General features: G+C 43.4%; 1 protein-coding gene across 4 annotated transcripts; it reads left to right on the top strand.

Moving 5' to 3' along the window:
• Positions 1–1,162: 1,162 nt before the first annotated feature.
• Positions 1,163–26,483, top strand: LOC308298809 (uncharacterized protein; the record flags this gene model as incomplete). Of its 4 annotated transcripts, none has more annotated exons than XM_080742487.1 (9): positions 1,163–1,276; positions 3,842–3,967; positions 14,021–14,154; positions 14,932–15,049; positions 16,088–16,158; positions 18,858–18,933; positions 19,380–19,442; positions 19,736–19,805; positions 26,368–26,483. In XM_080742487.1, the coding sequence occupies 9 exons, from the start codon at positions 1,163–1,165 to the stop codon at positions 26,448–26,450; spliced, it is 855 nt and encodes a 284-aa protein (XP_080598613.1). The 4 variants fall into 4 exon arrangements, with proteins under 4 accessions (XP_080598613.1, XP_080598614.1, XP_080598615.1 ...); XM_080742488.1 differs by lacking the exon at positions 18,858–18,933 and adding an exon at positions 17,648–17,723; XM_080742489.1 differs by lacking the exon at positions 26,368–26,483 and adding an exon at positions 21,061–21,143.
• Positions 26,484–26,753: the final 270 nt, after the last annotated feature.

The raw sequence follows: 26,753 nt of genomic DNA, 5'->3' as shown, positions 1-26,753 counted from the left end.
GGGGTCTCCATATATGGGTAACTGGTCCGATATACAGTACATCACTGGCCAGATGGCCAAGAATTGGTGCGATGTCGCCCTGAGGCGTCTTACTAGTAATATGCATAGTATTCATATACTAGTGTATAAATATAGATTTTACTCTCGTTGAAATAATCTAATAATGCTTGCTTCTAAAATTAGTATTAACAGTTTATTTATTTAGCTATTTATAATCCCCGCGACACCCATTCGCACTGTTAAATCCTCAGTGTTTAACGCTGAGTGTACAAATGGACCTTTGCAGGGCCCATTTGGTTCCATTTGTTGCACACTCAAGAGTTACAGACCTGTTTGGATCCACTCGGGTTCCAAACTATCAATCATTGAGCTGGGGGGGCTCTTTAAAACCCCCTCAAGGTCCCCTGGGGGTCCCTGGACCACAAGTTGGCAACCGGCAGTGTGTAAATTATGAAGATGAAAGCGTCACGCATACTGTACAGCTAGCTCTGCACTACACAGAGAGGGAGAGAGAGAGAGAGAGGGAGATGGAGGGGGGAAAAAAGGAAAGAAAAGAAATAACGACCCTCCCAAATATGGGGAAAATATTTGCACGGTCATTCCAGCTGAGCGCTCCGCGCGTCGCAGCAAATCACAGGCGCTGCGATGGGAGTGATGTCACTGCGTGTGGACGCTGTACGGGGGGGCTTTAAACAAGAACTTTCCAAAAAAAGTATTCTTGCTCCGCTGGGAGAATGATCCCCCCTCCCTACCCCCCCACCCCCCCATACCAGCACCTCCCACCCCTCTCACTCTCTCTCTCTCTACCCAGTCTCCCAACCCGAGTCTAACTCTCACAGTCTGTCTGTCCGTCCGTCCGTCCCTGCGCCTGTCTTGTCTTGTCTTGTCTTGTCCAGCCCGTCCTGTCCCAGCCCAGGGGGTCTGTCTGTCTGTCTCTTCTCTCTGCCCCCCCCCCCTTAACGCACCCCCCCAACCCCCACCACCACCACCACCACAGAACAGACCCACACCAGAGCAGGTCGTGTCTGAGTCTCGTCCTTCGAGAGCAGCCGTCTAGCCAGCCAGCCAGCCAGCCAGCCAGCCGTGCGTGTGCGTCCAGTCCGGGAGTCTTTCTTTCTTCTTTTGACAAGGGCCACAGCAGTAGCCAGAGGAAGCAGCAGCCATGGAGGCCATCAAGAAGAAGATGCAGATGCTGAAGCTGGACAAGGAGAACGCCATCGACCGGGCGGAGCAGGCCGAGGGGGACAAGAAGGGAGCGGAGGACAAATGCAAACAGGTACTGTCCGTGAGACACCTGCATGGGGGTGTTGGTGTAGATCTGAGAGCAAACGGGTACCTGGGGGGTTCAAAAATAGATCCGCTATTTTTAATGTAGATCTGAGAGGGTGCAAAATGTGACCCTCAGGTGGTGCTTGCATCACAGACCCCGGACCCCATTTGGTGTGTTTTCTTCCATCTCTGGGACCCTACAATATATAAAATCTTCAGTGATACTCTCAGAGTTACAGAGCCATAAGGGTCCATTTGGTTACAGTTGACACCGTCAGAGTTACAAAAGGATACATTGACACAGGATTATTATATTTCTAAAGCCAACAGTCAGTTAAATTAAGATGCTCAGCCTTAAATTGAACCCAGCATTATTGTTTTTTTCTTTTTGTTTGTTTGTTTTTTGGTCGGTGGGGGGGTAGACTTCCTTTCGAACTGCCTTTGACTCTCCGGTGTCAGCTCAAGTTCACCGCACCCTCAAATCCGTGGTGTTAATTTAACTCTGCAAGTGTACTAAAAAAAAATAAACCCCAAAATCGCCTTTTACAGCATAGGACAGTTAAATTAATGCTGAGGAATGTGCGGGTGTGCGTGAAAGCGAGATCGAGAAAGAACGTTGGAAAGAGAGAAGTAATAGCTAGGTTCACTCACACACACAAACTAATCTTGTTCCTTGCTTCCTCAGTGTTAACTTATCCATCTGGTAACCCTGAGAGTAAATGGAACCAAACGGACCCGTGCGGGTCCGTCTGTCCACTCCCGAGAGTTAAATTAACACTGAGGATTCAGCTGAGAACCTTCTACTTGAACCTGGACTTGAACTTGAGAGAGAGCTGTATTCCTGGGTGTTGAGTTCACATTCACAACATTCAGATCTATTCTTTCCATGTGAACGCTCCCACCTGTTTAAGTGTTGTTCCAAGGCGGTCATTGTTTCTTAAATAAATACATAAAAACTTGATGGGCCACTTTGGAGTCCTCGAGTTCATCAGGTTCCATTATTGGGTCCGACACATTCCAAGGACCCCCGTTTGATGTATATTTTAAATCTCTGGGACGTCAGAGATTTAAAATATACCCCCAATCTACACTGTAAAATCCTGCAGTGTTTATTTAACTCTGTGAGTGAACACAATGGAACAGATGGTTTGGTTCACTCATCAAAGTGGGGTCCAGCCAGGGACCCTCTGGGTTCCTTGGGTGGGTTCTAAATGGACCCCTACAGTACCGTAACTCTCGATAGCGAACAAATGGAACCATTTGGATCCATAAAGGTCCATTTGGTTCCATTCGTATGCTCTCAAGGAGTTAACGGATCGCCGGTTTTGTCCGAAAAGGCCAAAGGTTAAGCCGTGCATCTGTTGCGACCCCTTCAGCGTTTATCCGTGGCTGTCATTAAAAAAAAGAAGGTCCCCCTGTCCCTGCATGCTGCCATCGTTGTCCCCTGGAAGAACGGCGTGTCTGTCACCAGAGCGGGAGTCTATTTCTATCCCCATCTCTCTCCCCCCTAAACGGACCTGGCCTTGTTTGAATTGTTCTGTGTGAACATAGCTATTTATTGCTGCTCATGACAGCGCTTCAGTTCTGGTTTTGTGTTCTGACACGCGCAGAGCGCCGTGCGTCACTATGCTTGTGATGGCCAAATGTTTAATACCAGAAGCATAGCAGAATGGGAGGACAATTGAACTGGTCCTCCTTACAAGAGAATGTATTTTATGGTTAATAAAGTGTTTTTAGAGTTAATAAAGAAAAGATTGAGGTTGGAGTTAGCATTAAGGTTTAGACAGTTGGGGGTTAGTTAAAGGGGAAAACCACCCATTTTTCAACATTGAACTATGTCATTAATATACCTTTGAGTTGTTATGTGGAAATAAGAAAAAAGTCTCCCCTAAAAACATAAAACTAAAAGCCTGAAACTGGAGGATTGATTGTGGGGTTTGGCTTGCAAAGTACACCGTGATGATAGTAGTTCAATGTTTAGGGGTTGCGGCAAGGATTATGCATTTAAAGGTTATAGAATTAGGGGTTTAGGAATGGAGTTTTGCCCGATTTGGTCACCGACAGATTCAGTTGATGTCGCGCAAGATCTACAAGTTCACAGTGCGCGGCAGCGCGACACCTTGTGAGCCAATGGATCTGCTGTTTTGGGCTCCAGAATGGGGTTAAAAATGGTAAAGAAAAAATATATATATACGTTTGTCAAGTTGCTGTCCTACGCTGTTGATGACCTCAATAGGCTCAATGTTCTCAATGTTATATGAGATACATAAAGTGGTTCCTGTGTAAATAAGCCGTAGTGTCATGAAACTGTACTCTTTCTATGTAACCCTTCTAATAAATTCTTCAGTCAATCAATCACATAGGCCTATAGTAATACAAACCTGTGTGTGTGTGTGTGTGTGTGTGTGTGTGTGTGTGTGTGTGTGTGTGTGTCTGTGTGTGTGTGTGTGTGTGTGTGTGTGTGTGTGTGTGTGTGTGTGTGTGTGTGTGTGTGTGTGTGTGTGTGTGTGTGTGTGTGTGTGTGTGTGTGTGTGTGTTTGCTTTTGTGCCCGCGTTCTTTCCTCTGTCCTAGCTGGAAGAGGAGCTGCAGGGCTTGCAGAAGAAGCTGAAGGGAGTGGAAGATGAGTTGGACAAATACTCTGAGTCTCTCAAGGATGCCCAGGAGAAACTGGAGCAGGCCGAGAAGAAAGCCACAGACGTGAGTGACAAGCAGGGGCTGAGGAGGGGGGGCTGAACCCCCCCCCCCATCAAAACGTGGCGAGCATAGTTAGTTTAACGCTTGCGTACTTACATCGTGCCCCGGATGCCGGACGCTTGTGCGTGGAGGCTATTTCCTGACTCGCCAGCATCTTCGCAGGGCCTGTCATCGCCCTTCCATCTTGGAAAAAGTTATACGGAACTAAATCTGTCGCCCCCCATGAATTAAGTCCTCCTCCTCGCTCGGAGGGATTCAGACCGTGGTCAGCGCACGCCGCTGCACAACGTGTCGCTGTCAGTCAAACGCATCGCAGCCCACCCCCTCCCCCTTCATAGTACACTAATACAATATAACCTATACAATCGGGGTGGTTGTATTTTGTCTCTCTGCTCCTCTATTGAGACATTTAAGCCCTATTTCCACTGTAGAGCCAACCCAGAACTAGAACCAAGAACTTTCAAGAACCTGTGAAGTTTCAGGACAAAGTTCTGCTTACGTTTCCATATAACCAGAACTAACCGGGAAGGTCCCAAAAAGAGCAGCAGCGCTGCTGGCCTCGCCCATAGGTAGAACATAGAACTAAAGTTTAGTTCTACCTCAGGAGCAGGACCTAAAAAAGGTTCCAGGAACCTCATCTGGATCTAACCCTTACCGGGCCGTACGCTATGGAAACAAAACCAGAACCAAACAAATTGGTTCAGGTTCCTGAAAGTTCTGGTTCCACCTTGCAGTGGAAAAGGGGCTTTAGATTGTGTCAAAGGTCATGTCTCACCTTGACACAGGATCTGACACGATGCAGGCTCTCTATTATCTCAATGTAAAACATGTCAGGTCCCGCACAAGAAACTGTGGGTTCAAATCCAGGGGCAGAAGAGGAAAGTCACATAGTGCAGCAGAAAGTTACATAGTTACATCGAGGATAACTTGCTGTCCACGGAAATAGCACACTTTCAACAAAAAGTCTGTTTTTCTGTCAATATCATTATCAACGTATTTTTAATATCCCTGTCGGAATTATTAGATAATAGCTTATTTTTTTATTTTTTTGCATAATCGTCCAAATCTGCATCAATTGGAGGATTGAACTATTCTGGCCTTAGTAAATTATTTATTGTGATTATTAATAGGCATACCGGTCATTGTCAGTCATTGTCTTTATATATCCTACTTAAGTAATTTGTCATATCCACCCTTTGCAAAAAAAAAGAAAAAAGCCTATTGATTCCAATGTTCAATGCAAAAAAAACACACAAATAAATCGTCAATCGCCAATTAGCACGGCAGCTAATCCTCAAGTAAAATGTCATGATTGTGACAGCCCTAATTATCGAGGCTATTTTGGGCCGCGGCATGCGTTAAACGAAGGCTTTTCCAACCTGACCCCAGCAGAGCATGTGTACTGTAGCCAGGGGCGTCACACCAAATTCTGGGCCCTGGGTGCAAGGATTCACTGTGGGCCCCCCATGAATGTTAACTATTGAAAAATAGCAGATATACAAGCTCACAGCGCGAGTGCCGCGCTGCGAGCTTGTAGATCTGCTATTTTTGAAAAATTGTGAAAATGTGTGCAAGAAACCTATGTTTCTATGTCAGTGGTGCTCAAACTTTTTCATGTGAAGGACCCCCAAAATGATATGTATTTGGCCAAATTTTGAGTTACAAATGTTCGCTTAAAAAAAACAAAAATAGCAGATCTACAAGCTCACAGTGAGCTTGTATATCTGCTATTTTTCAATAGCTAAAGTATAAGATAATGAAGGTCCCTCCACCTTGGGCCCTAGTAACTCAGTCCAACTCCCCCCCCCCCCCCCCCCTTGTGACGCCCCTGACCGTAGCCTCCTTTTCCCAGCAGGCCACGCTGCTTGTTGACAGCTGCACGGAGGCCGACCGCATCCAATCGGACGCATATCGGATTTTCTAAACACATCATAAAGGTTGTCAGCAGCTCGGGGGGCCAATGGCGCTCGCCCCTCTGACCCCAGGCCCCCCACCCAGGGGTGTCGCACCACATTCTGGGCCCTGGGTACTTTAACTATTGAAAAATAGCAGATAAACAAGCTCACAGTGCGGCACCGAGTGCCGCGCTGCGAGCTTGTAGATCTGCTATTCTTGAAAAATCATGAAAATTTGAAAATACTTTGAATATTTCAATTGTTTTCTTTTTTTTTTTAAACCTATGTTTCTATGTCAGTGGTGCTCAAACTTTCATGTGAAGGGACCCCAAAATGATGTATTTGACCACGGAACCCCCATCTATTTTCATTCCAGGGACTCCCCAGAAGCAAACTTTGAGTTGCAAATGTTCGCTTAAAAACACACATATATATATATATATATATATATTATTAGAAGATTTGCACACATTTTCACGACTTTTCAAAAAATAGCAGCTCGTATACAGCAGCTCGTAAAATATACAAGCTCGTATATCTGCTATTTTTCAATAGCTAAAGTATAAAATAATTAAGGCCCCTCCACCTTGGGCCCTAGTAACTCAGTCCCACTCCCCCCCCCCCCCCCCCCCCCCCCCCCTATTGTGACGCCCCTGCCCCCACCCACCCCCCGGGCAGCCCCTCTGACCCAAGCCCCCCACTCACCCCCCGGGTGGCTCCGGTTGAGCTTAATTGGCTTTCTTGGGTGACCCCCTCTGCTGCTCCGAGCATTCCCCTGCCCCGTCCTCACTCGTTCCCACCCCCTATCAGCATTTGGACGAGAGAGCGGAGAAAGCCTAATTAGCGCAAACGGGATGTGATTACAGTAGGCAACAGTAGATTCTCCTGTCAATCCCAGAGGCACTAAAACATAGATTTGCTGTTGGAGTGAAACCTTGTATCGTAGTAGAATGTTGCAGCTCTTTGAGCAGCGCCTGCTGCTGCCTCCAACATTTGACCCGTGTCGGTGTTTGTTCGGTAACCAATCCGTTAGCCCTCCCGGCCGTTAATTCCCTAAATTTCTTTCCACCGACCTGACGCTCACTGCACTGACCGCTCGATGGGCTGTTTTTTTTTTTTTGAGCGGTGGTCACACCGTCTCCTATACGTGGCCGTGTGTGTATGCGTCCGTCCGGCCGTCCGTCCGCGTATGTAGCCTCAAGCCTGCAGTACCTTTTCTGACCACACATGTTAAGGGAGGGGCGCTGTTGTTCTCACACACACACACACACACACACACACACACACACACACACACACACACACACACAGGGGAGAAGGGTGGGTCAGCATGTGTGGTCAAGTATTATTATTATTATTAACAAACTGAATGTTTTAGGGTCAAATAAATTAGAGTGTGTGAAGAAACTACAGCATTGTAAAGCACACTAACCCCGCTGCACCCACCCAGTAGTGCTGTTGCACAGCCTCCACGACCACCGCTCAGTTCACACGGGTGTGATTTTTTCTTTTTGTATACTTTGTTTTATTGAGGATAAGATGAGAAAGAAGAAGTTTAGGGTTACACAGTTTAGAGTTACCAGCCAGGCGAGCCTGAAATTATTTGGAAACTTAGGTATTAACCGTTTTACCGAGGTTACGTTTAAGAATACCAGGCAGTGAGGCAGAGACCGTGTACAGTTCCTGCCGGATAGACGCCCGAGGCAAACGGCAGGGAGGGTGAACAGACTGGTATTTGTTTGTCCATATAGTAAGGGGCTATCTTAAAAAGTCCTGGAATAAATCCCTTACCAAAAGCTTTCTTCACCAATGTGTTTGTTCACATTGGTGAATACATATTTTGGTAAGGAATTTATTCCAGGATTTGACACTATTTCTGAAGATATCCCCTTACTAATATGAGCATGGCTGTATGAACACGGCAACGACAGCTGCAGCCACCCAGCGGTGCTGTTGAGCAGCAGAAAGGAATGTAGGCTACAGGGATTTAACATTGTTCCTCTGCTTCATATAGTGTAATGCAATCACTGATTTTCCCCCTTGGGATAATGAAGGTATCTATTCATGGGTTGCATTTGTAGTTCCACACCGGGCCATGTTGAAGGACCAACAGAGGTGTTCTGATTGGCATAGAACATTAGTTCTGTTCTGTGCCAATCAGACAAATTGAAACACCTGTGTTAGTCCTCAACATGGCCGTTTAGAACTACAAATGGAATCTATTCCTGGAATCTAACCCAGGAATCTATCCAACTCATCAAAGGCTCACTTCACACTGATTGTGATTTGTGTATGTATATCGATTGACTCTGTCGGGTGGAAACTCGATGTCCAAAACTGTTACTTTATAGGATTCAACTTAAAAGTAGAGCAGATCGAACAAGCGCCACATTTTGAGCTTGTGGATCTGCTACTTTTGATGTGTGTGCGCGCGCATGTGTGTGTGTGCGTGCGTGGCTTTAGGTTTAGGTTAACTATACTGTTTTGCAGACTGGCACAGCCATGGCTCTGAACCAGACCTGGGCATTGTGCGGCCCGGGTGCCGTATGCGGCCCTTTGGTTCATTCTGACCGGCCACGCGTCAAGACAACCTGCCTTACCTTACCCATCAAAAATGGCTAAAGTGGCTAAAAAAAGAAAAGTCGATGCCGAATGCTGGGTTTTCCAAAAAAAATGGACTGCTAAGTATTTGTTTAATGAAGTCGGAGGTAAAGCCGTGTGTTTAGTTTGTGGGGTGCACATCTTGCGGGGAGCACTGCCTTTTGGCCCGGCCCTCCTCAATATTTTCTGTTGTTCATGTGGCCCCATGGAAACAATAATTGCCCACCTCAGTCTGGACTACGGAAGTTGGTTGTTTACTAGGCTAGCTCTGGACACATCTAAAACCTAAAACAGACGTCCAACTTAAAGGTTGGCTCCCCTGCCTCAGGCACCTACTGTATGATCCAAACATAAACATCTGGGTGGCCTCACTACCAACAACAGCTCAGAAACACTACCAGATGTGCACTCTGCACACCTGCTCTGATCAACACTTTGAATAGAGCTTGTAGATTGGTAGATACTAGATGTTCAGCCCATATCATACAGTTTGAAAGATAAAATAGTTTAAATGTTACGTTCCATTGTTGAGGGGGTCCAGACTCCACAGAGCGAGCCTGTATGCTCTCAGTCCTCCTCTGCCACCCAGTGGCAGGATGAACAAACAGCAGCACTTAATGTTGAATCCACATTGATTGAAAAACCTTTTTTTAATCTATAGTTTCTTCTACATTCTGTCAACAATTCCACCATGAACCAACACAAAAGGACTGAGCATGTTGATCTACCACTGTTATTAATGTGTGTTGCTGCTGAATTGTTTGATTGAAGGGATAGTTTTTGATACAACATTGCATCATCACTTAATTTATGTTTTGATAATAATCTAAAGTACAATAGTACAACAACTAGAAACTAAAGCTACACAATAATTGTAGTAGAGGGGGAAAAAGTAGGCTACAGCAAGGGGCTTTGAGAGGTATGAAGTAGGCCAGTGGTTCTGGTTCCCAAACATTGTAGGCCGCGACCCCCCACAATAATCATATTTGAACTAGAGACCCCCCACCCTGACAAGCACTTGGAATTGTACATTATTGTACATTTAGTGTTTGACTCAGTTACACAGATAAATATTGTGAAAATAGCCGAACTACAAGCTCACACAATGCACTTTGAGGCGTTGTGAGCTTGTAGATTGTCTTTTCACAATGTTTGACTATTTTTTTGACGTAATATTTGACAATTTGGGCAATTTTGTATTAACAAGGTCTTAAAATCAATTAAATATAGTCACTTAAGAAATGTGCAGTTATCCTGTATAAACCTTGGATGTTGGTTTGTTTACTGTTGAGTGAGAAAAAATGTTGCACATTAAAGGAGTAGTTCACCCCCAAAATGACTTTTTTTCTATTGATTACTCATGCCATGGAGAGTAGAGTTCAATAATATTTTTTGGTTTTTGTCACATTCCTAAGACAAAAATTAGATTTGAGTAAATTTACCCCCATTGATTCCGGATGGTGACCCGTTTCGAAATGGGTCACCATCCGGAATGAATGGGGGTCAATTTATTGTTATCACATTTTTGTCTTAGGAAAGCGACAAAAAACTAAAAAAATTATTGAACTCTAGTCTCCATGGCATGACTAATCAATAGAAAAAAAGTCATTTTGGGGGTGAACTACTCCTTTAAGCTAAATCATCTGGAGACCCCTCAAAAAATAATTTGGGGATACCAGTTTGGGAACCTCTGAAGTACAAGATATAGATTTAATATTATTTTCACTTCATTTGAGTAATACTCAAATGAAGTTACTTTCCACTATGCACAGATGTGTAATATTGCACTATTTTGAAATATAGACTTTTGATATTCGTGAGCTGTATGACATAAAAAAAAATCAAAATGTTAACAAAAAAGGTTTGGAATAATCCACTGAATGTGAAATGTATCTAGAATATATGAAAGTTTCAAAAGAATATAGGCTATGAAAGTTTCAAGACATTTTACACAATATTCTAAATTTAGATGGATCGATCTGTGATGCGAGGTTAGTAGACCTATATTACTAGTTCTAGTCCTCCACCACTAGCCCCGCCCCTCTCCGCCGCGCCGGCACACAGCAGGCTGTGAATCAAACACACACTGATCACTGATCCCATACTTTTTCCGGGGCCGAAAGATCATCGCTCCATTGATTCCCAACCAAAAAGAAAGACCCCTCTAGTCTGCACGTCCCGTGTCAGTGTCACAGTGACAGTAGCCTGAACCGATCGGGCGATCATGGCATCGACAAACATCTCCATGGACTCCGTGGATTCCGTGAGGAGAAAGATCCAGACGCTCCAGCAACAGGTGGACGACGCGGACTACCGAGCCGAGATGCTGCAGCGAGAGGCGGACGAGGGCATTCAGTACAGGGAGCGGGTAGGACTATAGCTCTGGTCCACAGCGCAGCGGCGTCAGTTCAGCAAAAGCTAAGGTATGGCAACATGACTGGTGTCTTGCACGCGCGCAAGACACCAGTCATGTTGACATACCTTAGCAACAGGCACGATGAAAAGTAAATTAGCCAAGGTATGGCTGCTGCCATAGCTTGCCATACCCAATTGACGCCTCTGGTCCACAGCGTAACCGCTATGCCAGTAAGCAGGCTCACAGACAGGACCAGGGATTGTCCTGTCCTTTGTTGGCTCGACTTCAGTAAAAAATAAACTAAACTACGTCGTTACTCACGGAAAAGAAGGTAGTTTTGCGTTGTTGAACGTCTATTCTCCGAGGTGGGCAACCTCTCAACGTTTGTTTTACTAGGTAAAATACATTATTTTGGTTATGAAATAAAATGCATCCACTTCGACCGCCGCAGACACAACCCGGCCGGAAATGAGCTCAACTGCGGCGGTTGAGGTGGATGCTGCATTTTATTTCATGATAAAAAATAGTTTATTTCTTCAGAGTAGGGTGTTGAGAGTTTTCCCACCGCGGAGAATAGACTTTTAACAACGCAAAACTACTTTTGTTTAGGTGATGAGAAGTAGTTTTGTTTATTTTGACCGAAGTCGAGCCCTCGTAGGGCAGAGAAATTCCTGGTCTTGTCTGTGAGTCGGCCGCCCGTCAGAGCGTTAGTGAGAACTCGACGCCACTAGAGCTCAGCTAACCCTACATTATAACTTAGAAGAAACGTAGGCTATTATGATCTATAATAAGCTCGTTGCGTTGCGACACATAATGAGCCTGCAGGTGTAGACGGGAAAAAGCTGTCACAGTTCACAGCTAGAGCAAACTTTCTGTCCATTTTATAGTCTTCTAGAGAGTATTAAAGTGTTTAATTTTCATGTAGCCCAACACCGTGCTGCTAGGGGGAAAACATACAAAATAAAAGAATAACACGCAATATATAAAAACACTCATATGCCAACGTTTCATTCAGTTTCTTATTTCTCATTTGCATTGAAATGCGGACACTAGTGGCACAGCGGCGCATCTGGGTGACGGTGTAAGGTTTTCTGTTTGTCTCTAGTTGCCATGGTTACCAGCTCCAGCACAGTAGCAGTCACTTTTTGAGCGGTGGTCACACCGTCTCCTATACGTGGCCGTGTGTGTGTCCGGCCGTCCGTCCGGCCGTCCGGCCGTGTCTGTATGTAGCCTCAAGGCTGCAGTACCTTTTCTGACCACACATGTTAAGGGAGGGGCGCTGTTGTTCTCTCTCTCACACACACACACACACACACACACACACACACACACACACACACACACAGGGGGGAAGGGTGGGTCAGCATGTGTGGTCAAGTATTATTATTATTATTAACAAACTGAATGTTTTAGGGTCAAATAAATTAGAGTGTGTGAAGAAACTACAGCATTGTAAAGCACACTAACCCCGCTGCACCCACCCAGTAGTGCTGTTGCACAGCCTCCACGACCACCGCTCAGTTCACACAGGTGTGATTTTTATTTATTTATTTACTTTGAACCAGGAATGCATGAATGAGGAGAGAAATACGAGCAGATGAAGGTTGGGCTATTTGTTCCGCCAAATCTTCAAATTCAAGTTAAAACTTTTTTTCTCCATTGAATTGAGTACAAAAGACCCCGTCCCCAACAATCGTTACTACAATTAACCATAGTGCTTTCTTGGGTTTAAGTCCTTTTTATCAGACCGTATTGAACTGTAGTTTTCTGTGCTTTTTTTCTTCTGCGAACTGCTAATAAAGTATTCAATCAATCAATCAATCAATCAATCCATCAGTCAGTCTGTTGGACTTACCTATGTAATGTGCTCTAAATCAGCACTGAAATGATTGACCTATTTTGGTCATAATTTACTCATAACATGTTTTTATAAGTTCCTCTGAGAACTAGACCACACAAGTTATGAACACCCCTAGCTTAGCTGTTTATAAAGCACTTTAATTTAAAGGCGTTACAATAACAAGATAAAATACTAATTGATAATTAAACGGCAATACCATTCATTACAGACCTACTCACGAGTCACGCACATTCCTGCACTCTTTGGCAGTGGTATAAAGTCAGTAAGTAGATGTACTCAAGTAGGCTACTATACAATTTGGAGTTTTTGTCTTTTCTTTTTACTTTACTGGAGTATTTCACATTTTCTATACTTTTACTTCTATTCCACTACATCCCAGAGGATTGGAATCTTAAGTTGCTAGTTACTTTGTAGATTTTGATTATTATTACAAAACATACATGAACCACTCCAGCACTATACACACAGGCCTACTTTGGCTTTTTGAAAATAGCCGATCCTACATGCTCACAATGCATCACAAAGCGACGTGCTGTGAGCTTGTCGATCTGCTATTTGTAAAAAATATTTTTATACATTTGAAAACTCGAAATCCGACATTCAGCATAATGAGCACTTTTACTTTTGGTACTTTAAGTATATGTTTATCCCAATAGCTTTATACTTATATTCTAACTCTGTAGTTTTGTGTGTGTGTGTGTGTGTGTGTGTGTGTGTGTGTGTGTGTGTGTGTGTGTGTGTGTGTGTGTGTGTGTGTGTGTGTGTGTGTGTGTGTGTGTGTGTGTAAAAACCCTTAGCACTACAGAAAATCAATGACCATACATGAAGATAGTTAGCATTTGTTTTTAGTTTTTTTTTAGAACTTTGATTTTATTGTGTTTTTTTTTCTAGATAGATATCCATTTGCACTTGTTATATTGCTGTTGATGTACTGATTATTATCTTGTGATGTTTTGTATCTGCTTATTGTAAGTCGCTTTGGATTAAAAGCGTCTGCTAAATGCCTAAACTGTAAATGCCTAAACTGTAAATGCCTAAACTGTGTGTGTGTGTGTGTGTGTGTGTGTGTGTGTGTGTGTGTGTGTGTGTGTGTGTGTGTGTGTGTGTGTGTGTGTGTGTGTGTGTGTGTGTGTGTGTGTGTGTGTGTGTGTGTGTGCGTAGCCGCCAAATATGGTGAAGGCATTGTTACTTGTACCCTTGAATGGTGTGTGGGTATTGGATATTTGTCCAGGATTAGCTGACTGTATATTATTTACAGCACCTTGTAATATGTGTGTCCTTGTATTGTATATTTTAGTCTTATGTGGACATAAATAAATGAGTAAAATGTGTGTGTGTTGCAGGCCGAGGCGGAGGTGGCTTCTCTAAACAGACGTATCCAGCTGGTGGAGGAGGAGTTGGACAGAGCCCAGGAGAGACTGGCCACCGCGCTGCAGAAGCTGGAGGAGGCTGAGAAGGCTGCTGACGAGAGCGAGAGGTCAGTACAACTCGCCACGCCCCAGCCCTTGAATTTCTACTTCATTCACACGCACGAGAACAACAACTTAACTCACTCACTACCGTTGACGAGATATGACAGGATTATTGTATGAGCCGAGTTCAAGAGAAGGCACGCACATCCCAAAAAAAGTTTCAGCTGCTAGACAAAAATACGTACATAAGAAGAGGAGGAGGTCCGCACACTGAGTTGTTGCTCCCAGGAGTGATTTTTTATTAAAGTATAATGGACAACGTTTCGACCCCCTTCGCGGCTGAGAACTGATGAAGACCCCGAAGGCGTTTGAAACGTTGTCCATTATACTTTAACCCATTCAGGCCTAGAATTATTGAATGCTTTAACCGGTGAAAAATAGCAGATATACAAGCTCACAGTGCCGCGCTGCGACCTTGTAGATCTGCTATTTTTGAAAAAGTCGTGAAAATGTATTGAATGTATGTATTTTTAAAGCGAATGTTTGTAACTCAAATTTTGCTTCTGGGTGGTTCCTGGAACTAAATGTTTTGAGATGAGGGTCCGTGGCCATTGAAGAGATATGACAGATTTTTATTTTTATTTTTTATTACAATTATTTGGACACTTATGTTGCTATATAGTTATAGATATTAGTTTGAAATGAGCAAACCTGCCTATGATGATGTGGCTGGTATTCAGGTTTCTGACCTGTCCACGGCCCTCCTCTGAGACGCACAGTGAGTAGACAGAAAGTGTGCCATATTATAATGAGCATGTGTGTGTTTTGTGTCCTGTCTTCAGAGGAATGAAGGTCATAGAGAACAGAGCCACCAAAGATGAAGAGAAGATGGAGATTCAGGAAATGCAGCTCAAAGAGGCCAAACACATCGCTGAGGAGGCTGACCGCAAATATGAAGAGGTGTCTGTCTGTTTGCCTGTCTGTCTGTCTGTCTGTCTGTCTCTCTAGACCAGTGGTTCTCAACCTTTTCAGGCCACAACACCCAAAATAATCATATTTTAACTGGAGACCCCCCCCCCCCCCACCCCCACCCTGACGAGCACTAAGAGTTGAGTCATTACATTTTGTATAACACGGTTCTATTGTGATCTTTTATCATATAGGAGAAAATATTGGAGAAATATCCTTTTCTATCAGAACAGACTGAAAATAACTTTATACTTGATGTTTAACAATGACCCCAGCATCCCTATTCTGGGGGGAAGGTCCACCAAAAATAGCCGATCTACAAGCTCCCAACTTGTCATGTTGTGACGCGTTGGGAGCTTGTAGATCGGCTAGCTCTACAGTGCAAATCAGTCTGTTTTACTAATCATAGTGAAGTGATATTAATGTAGTGACATTGATGAATTCCAAATATTATCAAATTATTCTGCGGCACCCCTGGACTGGCATCACGGCACCCACTTTGGGAAACCCTGGTCTAACTATGTGTTCGTATGTTGTTGAACACAGTATGTGTATGTATGTTGCTTGACCCACCAAATGTCAGCTAACCCCTGAAAATTCACAAATGCAGTGTAAAACATCACATTTCTCTTACCAAATTGTCCTGCTGTGATCACTTACCTATTGTCCACCAAGGTGTCATCAATTGATAGGCAAAATTGTATGAATATATTCCAAACTATGTAAACTCTACAGATGTTTTAGTGAGAGTAGTGCTGCAATATTGGTAATGTAAAAGCATAGGGTGACTAATGATAAAAATTAAGTAGAGTAACAATAATAATCTTGTAATATGGGTAATGTATATGAAAAGTACAATGGCAGCTGATTATTATGCTGTAGGCCCATTGTAGCAATAATCAACAATGAAATTGTAGTTTGATTTGGTCTCTATTGATTTATTGACAGCTGTTCAGAGGTCAACACCTAGGGGTTCAAGAGGTTAACGCAGGGTCTAACTACTTTATCTGTACACGTTGCTGAACACAGGTCGCCCGCAAGTTAGTGATCCTTGAAGGTGACCTGGAGCGATCAGAGGAGCGCGCTGAGGTGGCTGAGGCGTAAGTAATCACCTGTACCATGTCTAGATCTCCTTACACTGGTTTATATAGCGTTTACATTCAGAAAACACTGTGAACATTAACCAATTAACCTGATGTTGTGAGTCTGAATTGACGTGGAGGCCGTCATCGTTGCGATCAGCTCAATATGTTAAATGGGTTGTAAGTAATATTGTTTAGCTGACGAGTTAAAGCTCTGTATTCTGATAGTATTGGTATAGTAACAGGGTGTTACTACAGTTGTATCTACAGCTCTTTAGTACAGTGGTTCTCAAATCTTTTACATTTCAGGGTCTCCCATTAACTCTGACAGTGTACAAATGGAACCAAATGTTCCATTTGTACACTGTCAGAGTTACAGACTTGTAAGGGCCAATTTAGACCTCCCTAAAGGAACCTAGAATCCACTTTGAGAACCACTGATTTAGTAAACAGAAAATACATCTTCAGGTGGGTCACCAGTTTTGTACCCTACAAAGATCATATAAGCCTCAGTTTTATCCTGTTCGAGTTCCAGTTTTGTCTGCTTTTTTTTCTTCCTTTCATCACCAGTTTCACTTGTTTATCATGTATAGAGATTTACAAAAATATTATTTATATCAAGTATTTTAAGATTTGTTTTTTCCTAATTTGATAAAATTGGTATCCCGACCCTTTTCTTTTCTTTTCTGTCTCCTAAAGAGCTGGAGAGACCACTGTTAATGAACAAACCCTCTATAGCAATGATTACTATCGCAATACAGTGCTATTTAACACGTATTTAAACAACATAAAATCACTTACAACACCTTTAACATCAAAAGTCATGCAGCATGATACGTTTGGTGAGTGGAACAAGCTCTTGAGCAGCGAGGTTTTCAATTCCCCGGACATGATGGATCACAAGGCTTTTTTTCCAAAGTAATCATTTGCTGATCAATACCAAGCCACTGATTGGTTAGCTCAGATCAATAGCAAGCCACTGATTGGTTAGCGATGGTCCCGCCCATCCATCCTGACTTCCTGTCCCATGTCCGGCCTCCTGCTCAATACGCACTTCCTGTAACGAGCCCATGACTTAACGATCTGCACTTAATGATATCCACTAATCACCTAGACACACGTGTGTGTGTGTGTGTGTGTGTGTGTGTGTGTGTGTGTGTGTGTGTGTGTGTGTGTGTGTGTGTGTGTGTGTGTGTGTGTGTGTGTGTGTGTGTGTGTGTGTGTGTGTGTGTTTGCATATGTGTGCGTGCGTGCGTGTGTCTTTATTTGGGTGTGAGCGTGCATGGATGCGTGTGTGTGTTTGCATATGCGTGCGTGTGTGTGTGTGAGTACATGGATACGTGCGTGTGTTTCCATTCTCTCCCTGCATGCCTGAACGCAACCCTCCACATCCACTCCACTCCCTGGGACTTGCCTTGTTTTTGTGGCTGCCAACCCAACCCAACCCTGCCCGTTCACCCTGCGCTCCTGGTTTTCCCGCCTGCCCTCCTGGCCCCGCCCCTCCCAGTCGGGTCAGAGACCTGGAGGAGGAGCTCAAACTCATGGACCAGAATTTAAAATCTTTCATGTCAGGCGAGGACCAGGTACTTGATGCACAAACACTGATGGCTCTGGTACCCATAGACATAGAAAGGTAGACGCCTCCTCCGGCTCTGGGGCGTTGGTAAAAAAGGACTGGCATTTTTCTTTTTCTTTTTTCTTTTTGAGGCAAGCTTCCGGAATTCTGAAGCATGCTTCGCGTGCTCACAGAAGGGGACGTTCGGTAGGCCAATCAGAGGCAGGACTATTTCCCTCTTTCCCAGAGGCACTTGCTTTGTCAAGATAAATGTTTGTCTCCTAATGCCAATAAAGCTCCTTTTAATTGAATGTAAGTCCTGGATAAGACACGCTGTGATTGGTCAGTCAGTAGTCATTCCACACTGCCGCACTGCCGCCAGTCCTGTTTTACCTGTCGCGCCAATGAACTGCAGCGGCGGATGAGGTATCTAGCTTTTTATATTTGTGCTGGTACCACTGTCCAGACCCTTACTGTGACCGTCTCCTGTTCATTTAGATCACTGGTTCTCAAACTTTTACATTTCAAGGTCTTCCCTTAACTCTGACACTGTACCAAATGGACCCGTCCATTTGAGCTCCATTTGAGCTTGTGAGCTCCGCTGTTTTCACTAGTTTGGGTCCCGGGCAAACGTCTAATTTCTCTTTTGGGTCTCGAGTTAAAAGTTTAGGAACCATTGATTTAGATTCTAGCCAAGGCCAGACAGGGCTGTTAGCGGGCCTGGTGAACTGAACATGTTGCCCTTTGCACTCTGCACTTTCTAACCTGCATCTCCCTTCTCACTGACCTGCATCTGCACTTTGCACTGTCATGCTGTAAACACTGATTTTCAACCTTTTCTCATTTCAGGAGTTTGAGTTTAATTTATTAATAGCTATAAATAAGTAGACTTTTAATGTCATTAACCGGTAAACAGCTAAGCACCATAGGGATTTTTCATATCCCCAAAGTGTGTTTAGGGTGTAACAATAACACCTTAGCGGACATTTATTTTATTTATTATGAAGTTATCAATCCAAACATTAAATGGATCAGTGGTCTTTAAACACCCAGAATAGTGCTCTTCTCTGCAGTCTCTGTCCTCTCAAATCGCTTTTCTTCCATCCCTTTGTTTCCCCTCCTCTCTCTCTTTCTCTCTCTCTGTCTCTCTGCTGCTGTGCAGTAAATCAGGTGACCTTGAGGAAGAGTTGAAAAATGTCACTAACAACCTGAAGTCTCTGGAGGCGCAGGCTGAGAAGGTACAGGACCATAGACTGTAGAAAGAATACAGACAAAGGGAAGGGTGACGCCACCGATTGGTTTTCTACAGACCCGTTTTGAAGCCACTTTTTTCAGGCGAATTCAAATCCACCATCTTGGAATTTCCGGTCCCGAAAAGCAACCGTAAACGAACGCTATTGGCTGCCAGGGCAGCGAGGGCGGGTCTTCACTCTGTAGAGCCAGTAGAAGCCCTAGAAAGCCCTAGAATCTAGTTTCCTAGATTTCTTATATATATTATTATTTAAAAAAAAGGAAAAGAAGAAATTTCATAAAGGATAAAGATATATTTTCAAAGAAATGGTGAATGTTACAAACGTGTCACATCGTGGTATGTTTTGAGCTTGTAGATCGGCCGTTTTCACTAGCTTGAGTCCCGGGGGAGACATCAAAGTGAGTTTAACACACCTATCTGTCTGGTTTTCAGTACACACAAAAGGAAGACAAATACGAGGAAGAAATAAAGGTTCTTTCGGACAAACTCAAAGAGGTGAGTGTGCATTTGTGTTGCTCTGAAGAAATGTTTGGAGGAGTTCATGACTCCAGAGAGTCCAGACTTCACTGATATAAAACATTTGACCACAGTTTTCCACCATATTTTTGAAATATTTTACTTTTTCCTTTACAATAACGATGCCACATGAATGTCTAAACAAGTGTCTGACCCAGACACCCTTGTTGTTTGGAGAGCATAAGGCCAACATCATCATCTGCATACCCTTGGACACAATATCCTACCTTGAAAAATGGTCACTGACATTCTAATGTGTGTGTCCCTCCCAGGCTGAGACCCGTGCTGAGTTCGCAGAGAGATCTGTGGCCAAGCTTGAGAAGACCATTGACGATTTGGAAGGTACGGTTTCTTTAAACCAGTCAAAGCTACCTAGGTGTGTCCTAACCTACCCGTTTAACATTCTAGCCTTTTGATGGAGGGGCTTGACCGACTTTGAACGATGCTGAGGCAGGAGATTTAATTTTAGGCCACTTGTTCTCAACGTCCGGTCCGGGTGAGGCGGACCCCTAAATGTCCAAAATGTACCCTTACATAACTCTGAGAGGATAAAAAAATAGGTTTCAAGAACTAAATGGCTGCTGCGTGAATAATTAAGGTCAACTGATTCTGTTCCCTTCCGCTATTTATTTTGCTATTGAAGCACGCTGAAGTGTGAGTTTGAGGTGTCTGTAGACATTGCATGACCTGGCTGACTGAATTCCTGTATTCTCCTCCATGGAGTTTATCTCCTCATCTTTTTGCCACTGTGCCTCCAGCCAGGACCAATATGTAGGCAAGGCAAGGCAGCTGAGCTGTACTAAGAAAGTTAAAAACTCCTGTAACAACACTCTGGCTCAAAATTGCTCGGCTTGTTGATTGATGAGAATGAACTCCTTTTACAAACAGTGCGGCTGCAATTATCGCGATTATGTAGCGACTATCCTAATGAGAGATATATGTAATTTTATATATAATTTATTTTCTTTTTCAAAAATAGATAATTGATACATTAACAATAGATCAACCTCTGGAGTGATATTTTATACTTGTGTGAATTGTGGAAATAGCAGATCTATAAGCTCACAATAAGCCACATCGTGTTGTGACACGCCCCAAAGTATAGTTAGATTATTTTATTAAATTATCACTTACTTTTCTTAATTGAATAGTTCGATTAACGGTCTGCACGCCTAACACATAACATGGCTGCAGTGGTGCATTGGTGATTTAATGTTTGGGGGGTTGCTTATCTAGAGACGCATGTCGCTTAACCTACTCATTGATATGCATATAGGCTTGTTTCTTTGTTAAAACGCCCTGTTGTGACACTAAAGCGTTGGCGAGGTGTGAACTTGGGGGTTTTGGGATCAAAGCATGTCCGTTTGCGTGAGAGGCGAGCAAGACCCCTGCTCAGAAAATATATGGGGGCGGCGGGAGGCGCTCGACCCAAGACTAATTCAACACTGCATGGCTGTAGCCGCACGCCTGTGCTGCATTTCCACTAGACTGTTTTTCTTCTCTCTTCTTTTCTTCCTTTACCTTACCTCCAACCTGTGGCCTGTGTTGTGCTCTCTCTCTCTTCACCTGGCCTGTCCTCTGATCCTTCCCATTCCAGACGAGGTGTACGCACAGAAGCTGAAGGGCAAGGCCCTCAGCGAGGAGCTGGACCTGGCCCTCAACGACATGACAACGCTCTAGACGCCGCTGCTGCCTCTCCCTCCGCTCTGCTCCCTTCCTTTCATCCTTCCCTTCTTCCTTCCTCGTTTCACGTCTGGTCCATTCCAAATGCTTTTAGACGCTATACGTGACCCATGACAGTACGTTATCGTCGCTGTCGGGGCAGAAACTTTATATCAGTGTTTCTCAAACTTTCAAAATCCCAAGGTCTTCCCCCTTAACTCTGTGACAGTGTACAAGTAGGAACCAAATGATGCTTCCACATTTGTACCCTGCAAGCCAAATTACGTCATGATGACGTTATGATAACATCATCCGGTGACTCCAGTGACGTTCAGAACTAGGCCAGATCACAGCCCGTATGGGGATGATCTTGATGTCATTACCAGGACGTCATGTGGACTTTTTTGTTTGACAGGATTATTGTTATTGTTTGTAATGTTAGTTGAAATATGAGCATACAAGGTGTTATTCTGGGACATATCTGACTAGTTTTGATATTTATTATCTGGCCTCGATCGGACCCTCTCTGATTAATCCAGGACGTCCGTTTTCGTGGGCAGGATTTATGTTGTTTGAAATCACTTGATATTCTTCGCCAGATCTGATTAGTCATGGTTTGACGTGATCTGGCCCCAATCGAGATGTCACTGATTGGTCCAGGTCCTGACCGTGCTTGCTGGGTACACTGTCAGAGTTACAGACTTGTATGGGTCAATTTAGACCCCCCCTAAAGGAACCCACAGAGACCCTGGAATCCACTTTGAGAACCATTGACTTTTATCAACTTTTTATGTTTTCTTTTTTGTCTGTCCGTAAATGAATGCCGTTAAAGCCATGTCAAATAACTATTCTGGTTGTGATACATGGTTTCCCCCCTCGCCGACAGCGTCGATGGAAACTCCCGCGTTTCTAGACCTGTAATGCATCAAGTTGAGGCGAATTCCCGCATGGTCGCACGGCTGCTCCGTACGGCAAGAAAAGATTTTGGAAACTCTTTTTCTTTTTTTTTACCAGTTGAGAATACACGTTTTTAGCCGTACGGCGCAGATGTGGGGTTTGGTTTGGAATGAGTCTTTATAGCGTTGTATGAAACCGATGTACAAACTGTTCCCTTCTTCTCCCCTTCTCTAATAAATCTGTCTGTGAAAAGCTGTCTTCTGTTTCTGAACTGTCCTTTTTCCAGACTCTAAACATCTCTTTTCTATTCAGTGGTGGAAGAAGTACTCTGATCTGTTACTCAAGTAAATGTAGCAATACCATAATGTTGAAATACTCTTTTCAAGTAAATGTTTGTTTCATTTTTACTTGAGTTAAAGTGAAAAGTACTGACAAAGTATACTCATTATATACCCTTTACCCTCACATTATATACCCTCACATTTTATTTTTTAATGTATTAAAATATTTTGAAATGGCAGATCTACACGCTCACATCACATCACAATGTGACATGTCGGGAGATTGTAGATTTGCTATTTTAGCTAAAGTATTAGGTCTGAATTGGTAAATTATAATCCACTACTAATACAGTTTTCAAATAATTGTAGTGGAGTAAAAAAAAAGAAAGGTATTTTTAGTAAAGTGCCTCAAATCGGTGCTTAAAGGAGTAGGTCACCCAAAAAAATATTTATTTACTATCAATTACACACCCCATACACTCTGTAGGAGACTCAATTGACCTGCATTTGAGTCTCCGACCGTAGACTCCAGCGGTCATCAAATTATTAGCTTCATGAATTCAAGGCTTCGTGCGTGGGGTGTGTAATAGTCGTTGGGGGTGACCTGTTCCTTTAAGTACAGTGCGTGAGTAAATTAATGTTCTTAGTTACTTTCCACCACTGATTATTTCAGCATACACTGAAACAGCACACATGTGTGTGAAACGCTGTCTTCTATTTCTGAACTGTCCTGCTGTTACAGCCTCTAAGCACGTCTTTATTATCTGACTACAGGCAGCAGCTCAGCGGTCATCCTAAGCCAGTTGGCGTGCGGTGGACATTTTTGTGAAAATTCCATATTTTGTTTGATCAAAAATCCTGTTTCAAACTGACAGAATTCAAATTTATTATTTAGATTTGTATTAAGGTGGGAACAAGGGCTTCCATTCTAGCATGCTAATGTTCCAGGAAAGAAAGCCTGCTGTTTCTGTTTGCTTGGATTCCTCATCGATGATGTCACTGGTAGGTGGGTTTCTGAACTGTCCACATGCAGCCCTCCTGTGAGACACAGAACGAGCAGACAAACATGGTATCAATCTTTATCATCTTATAATACTGCATTAGTGAGGACCAATTATATGAAGATATGTTGAAAATGCGTGTAGTTGTCCTTTGAGGCAATGTACTGTATGCGCGACAATATTATATGATTATTGTCCTACAAAGACGAGGAGGGCACTTGATATATAATAATATATAAGTAGTAATATACAATAAATTTATACCTCTAGTCTGGTTCTCAACCTGTGGGTCGGGACCCCCAAATTATGTTGGGGGGTCCCCAGATGATGACCTTAATGTGCAACATTGTTTTCCTCACTCAACAGTAAACAACCCAACAAATTGTGTAGAGGGTATCTACACATTTCTAAAATGACAAATTAAACATTGGCCAAATTGTCAAATATTAGACGATCTACATGTTCCACGTTGTGAGCACGTTGTGAGCATGTTGTGAGCATGTAGATCGGCTATTTTCACAATAGAATCGTGTTATACAAAATGTTATTCCTCAACTCTTAGTGCTCGTCAGGGTGGGGGGTCCCCAGTTAAAATATGATTATTTTGGGGGTCGTGGCCTGAAAAGGTTGAGAACCACTGCTCTAGATCAGGGATTTTCAAACATGTGGTTTGTTGACAATTGGTGGTCCGTGAAGGACAGTATTCATGTGGCCCCTGAACCCACATTCAGTAATGTAGGAAAGTGAAGATTATTAATATATTTTTTTCTCCATTTCATTCTATTTTAATTTACTTTGGAGAAACTTGGATCACAACTGCCGGTACTGTATGTGTGTGACATGAGAAGAAGACATGATCACTATCGTTGGTCATTTGAGAAGGCTTAAGTTGTGCTTCAATTCCAAAAAGTACTTCAAGCTGAACCGCAACAGAAGAGGGTCAGCTCATTAAGTGTGAAACACGGCCCCTTGTGACGTTCTGGATGGCTTGTCAGGCACAATGCCCAGGGCTTACAGTAAAATATATGACGTGCAGGCACGTGCACACATAGACAAAAAGCGCCCTCTCCAGACCATGAATGCCGTTTTCACTATGGTGAAAGAAATGCAAATACCCTCTTTCCATGCCATGCCTGAAGGCAGCATTCAAGAGAATTGCCTTGTCCAAACTCTCAGTCTCCTGAACTTGAACGCAGCATCTTATGTTGAAAGAATTGCCCTATCTGTGTAGAAATCCATGCTGTACACCACATCTCCAGTATTGCCTTTTTTATGCTTAGTTTAGTGTATCAACTGCTGAAAATAGCCGACCTCCAAGCTCACAGCATGTCACAGCGTGACATGTTGTGAGCTTGGAGGTTATTTCTTGGAGGTTATTTCTATAACGGCTATTTCACGAAAAGGCCCTTTTAGAAATGTCAGCCCCTGCCTCTCACATTTTGCAACTACATCTCTCTCTCTATATATATTTGCCAGACCCAGGGGGTCGGCCTACAAAAGGCTTTGTCGGTCTGTCGGTCTGTCGGTCGGTCGGTCGGTCCCTCTTTTCCTCAGTGTGCCTGTGTTTGCCTCTGACTGCTCATCTGCCCCTCCCTTCCCTTGCTCGGCTGATTGCCTTGAGTGCCGTCACCTGTACAGGACCAGCTGAGTTGAGTTGGCTGACGAGCTGCTGACACTATAAATTCCTCAGCCCATCTACAAGCTCAGAGGCCAGACTAAGATTGATCCACCCCCCCCCCCCCCCCTTCCTTGCATTCTGATTTTCATTGCGGGTCTGGCAGAACCAGGTGACCTGGTCTAGTTTTTGACCATCAGGTCAAAATTGGTGTCAGATCCTGGGTCTTGGTGAGACATGAACTTTGACACGATCTTAAATGTCTCACTAGAAGAGCAGGGATACACAATACAACCACCCCAATTGTATAAGTTACAGTATATTGTATTAACATACTCTACCATTCATACCACACAGATTGGACAATTACATTTTATTACCAGTAATTAAAAAGGGTTAGATAGTGCTGCTTTAAGTAAAAAAAAACAAAAAAAAAGAACATTACATTAAATAGAATTATTTTTTGTATTTGTTTTAAATAATATGGGAACGATAAAACAGAAACGACACAAAAAAGGAAGCTTTAATTGTAGCCGGACTGTCATATGTTCCATCCCAGGTACTGTATCTGCAAGTTGTTGTAACCGCCACTGTAGGAGGGGCAGGCTTCATCCAATGAATACTGTAGTAGTCTCGCGTGGCCAGACTGTTAACTCCGCGATTTAGAAATGCTCCCGTCATACAGTCTGGTGCATCGAAAGAAGAACGATGAGTACCGGTTAAAGCGGAAGTGAAGCCTCCTCGTCACTTCCGTTTCCGTCTCACATCGCACACATTTATCATTATATAAATAAAAATCATATAAGCATGTTTAGCTTGCTGCTTAGCAGAAATGACATTTTAAATTATATTTTCTTGAACGGTAATGCCCGTTTCCATTACTCGCCGTTCGGGAGCTGCTGTTCCAGACTATATAGCATTCAGAGATTGTGGAATAGTTGTCTGGCTACGCAAGACTAATACTGTAGTAATGTTTCATGCAACCATCAACAGGTTATGCATTATGTAGCACTGGTCAATACAATGCAATATTCAAACGGACATAGCAAAAATAGGGGCCATGGCATACATTATTTGAACAGGGGCATAACACTCTTTAGGAAAGCACCCAATTTACAAATAACCTTTGCCTTGTCGGTTTGTAATAATAAAGTCCATTTCCACATAAATGGACGGGTTATGTAGTACTTTGGCAAGTATTTTTGTCTGAAATTCACAATACTGGAGTGGAGTTCTTGCACTCACCAAATACATGGACCTCATCCACAACTCTGTTGTCGTTGCATAGATTACAAAACCTCCTCTGGCTTCTTTCCAACCTTTTATATCTGCCAGTAACCTTTGGGATTCTTGTGTTATTCACCCTGAAATTACAAATGGCCCTTCTGTAGTTTTTCACACAGCAAGTATTTTTCTAATTTACTGACGCGCTGTACGTCTGTTTGCAGAGAAACTGGCCCAGGCTAAAGAAGAGAACCTAGACATGCACCAGGTTCTGGACCAGACCCTGCTGGAACTCAACAACCTGTGAAGAACACCCGACACCGGTGGTCCCCAACCTGGGGCCAGGGACCCCCTCTGGGGGGCGCCAAAGATCACAAGGGGGAGGGGGGGGGGGGGCGGGTGGGGGCCTGGCTGTGAGGCCTTGTCTGTTCTGTTTCCCAAGCACTGGGTCAGGACCCATTTGTGGGTCGTGGACAGATTTTTTCAGGGTACCTTAGTTTTTTGGTTTCCTGCATTTTGTTTTGAATTATTATTATTTTAAAACATTTTCAAAAAACATTCCCAGAAAAGCTCTAAGATTTTCATGAATTAAAAACAAAATTCAGTGATT

Source organism: Nannobrachium achirus (assembly GCF_963921795.1).
Source record: "Nannobrachium achirus genome assembly, chromosome: 15".
Classification (NCBI taxonomy): Eukaryota; Metazoa; Chordata; class Actinopteri; order Myctophiformes; family Myctophidae; genus Nannobrachium; species Nannobrachium achirus.
This window is presented reverse-complemented; position numbering and strand designations above follow the sequence as displayed.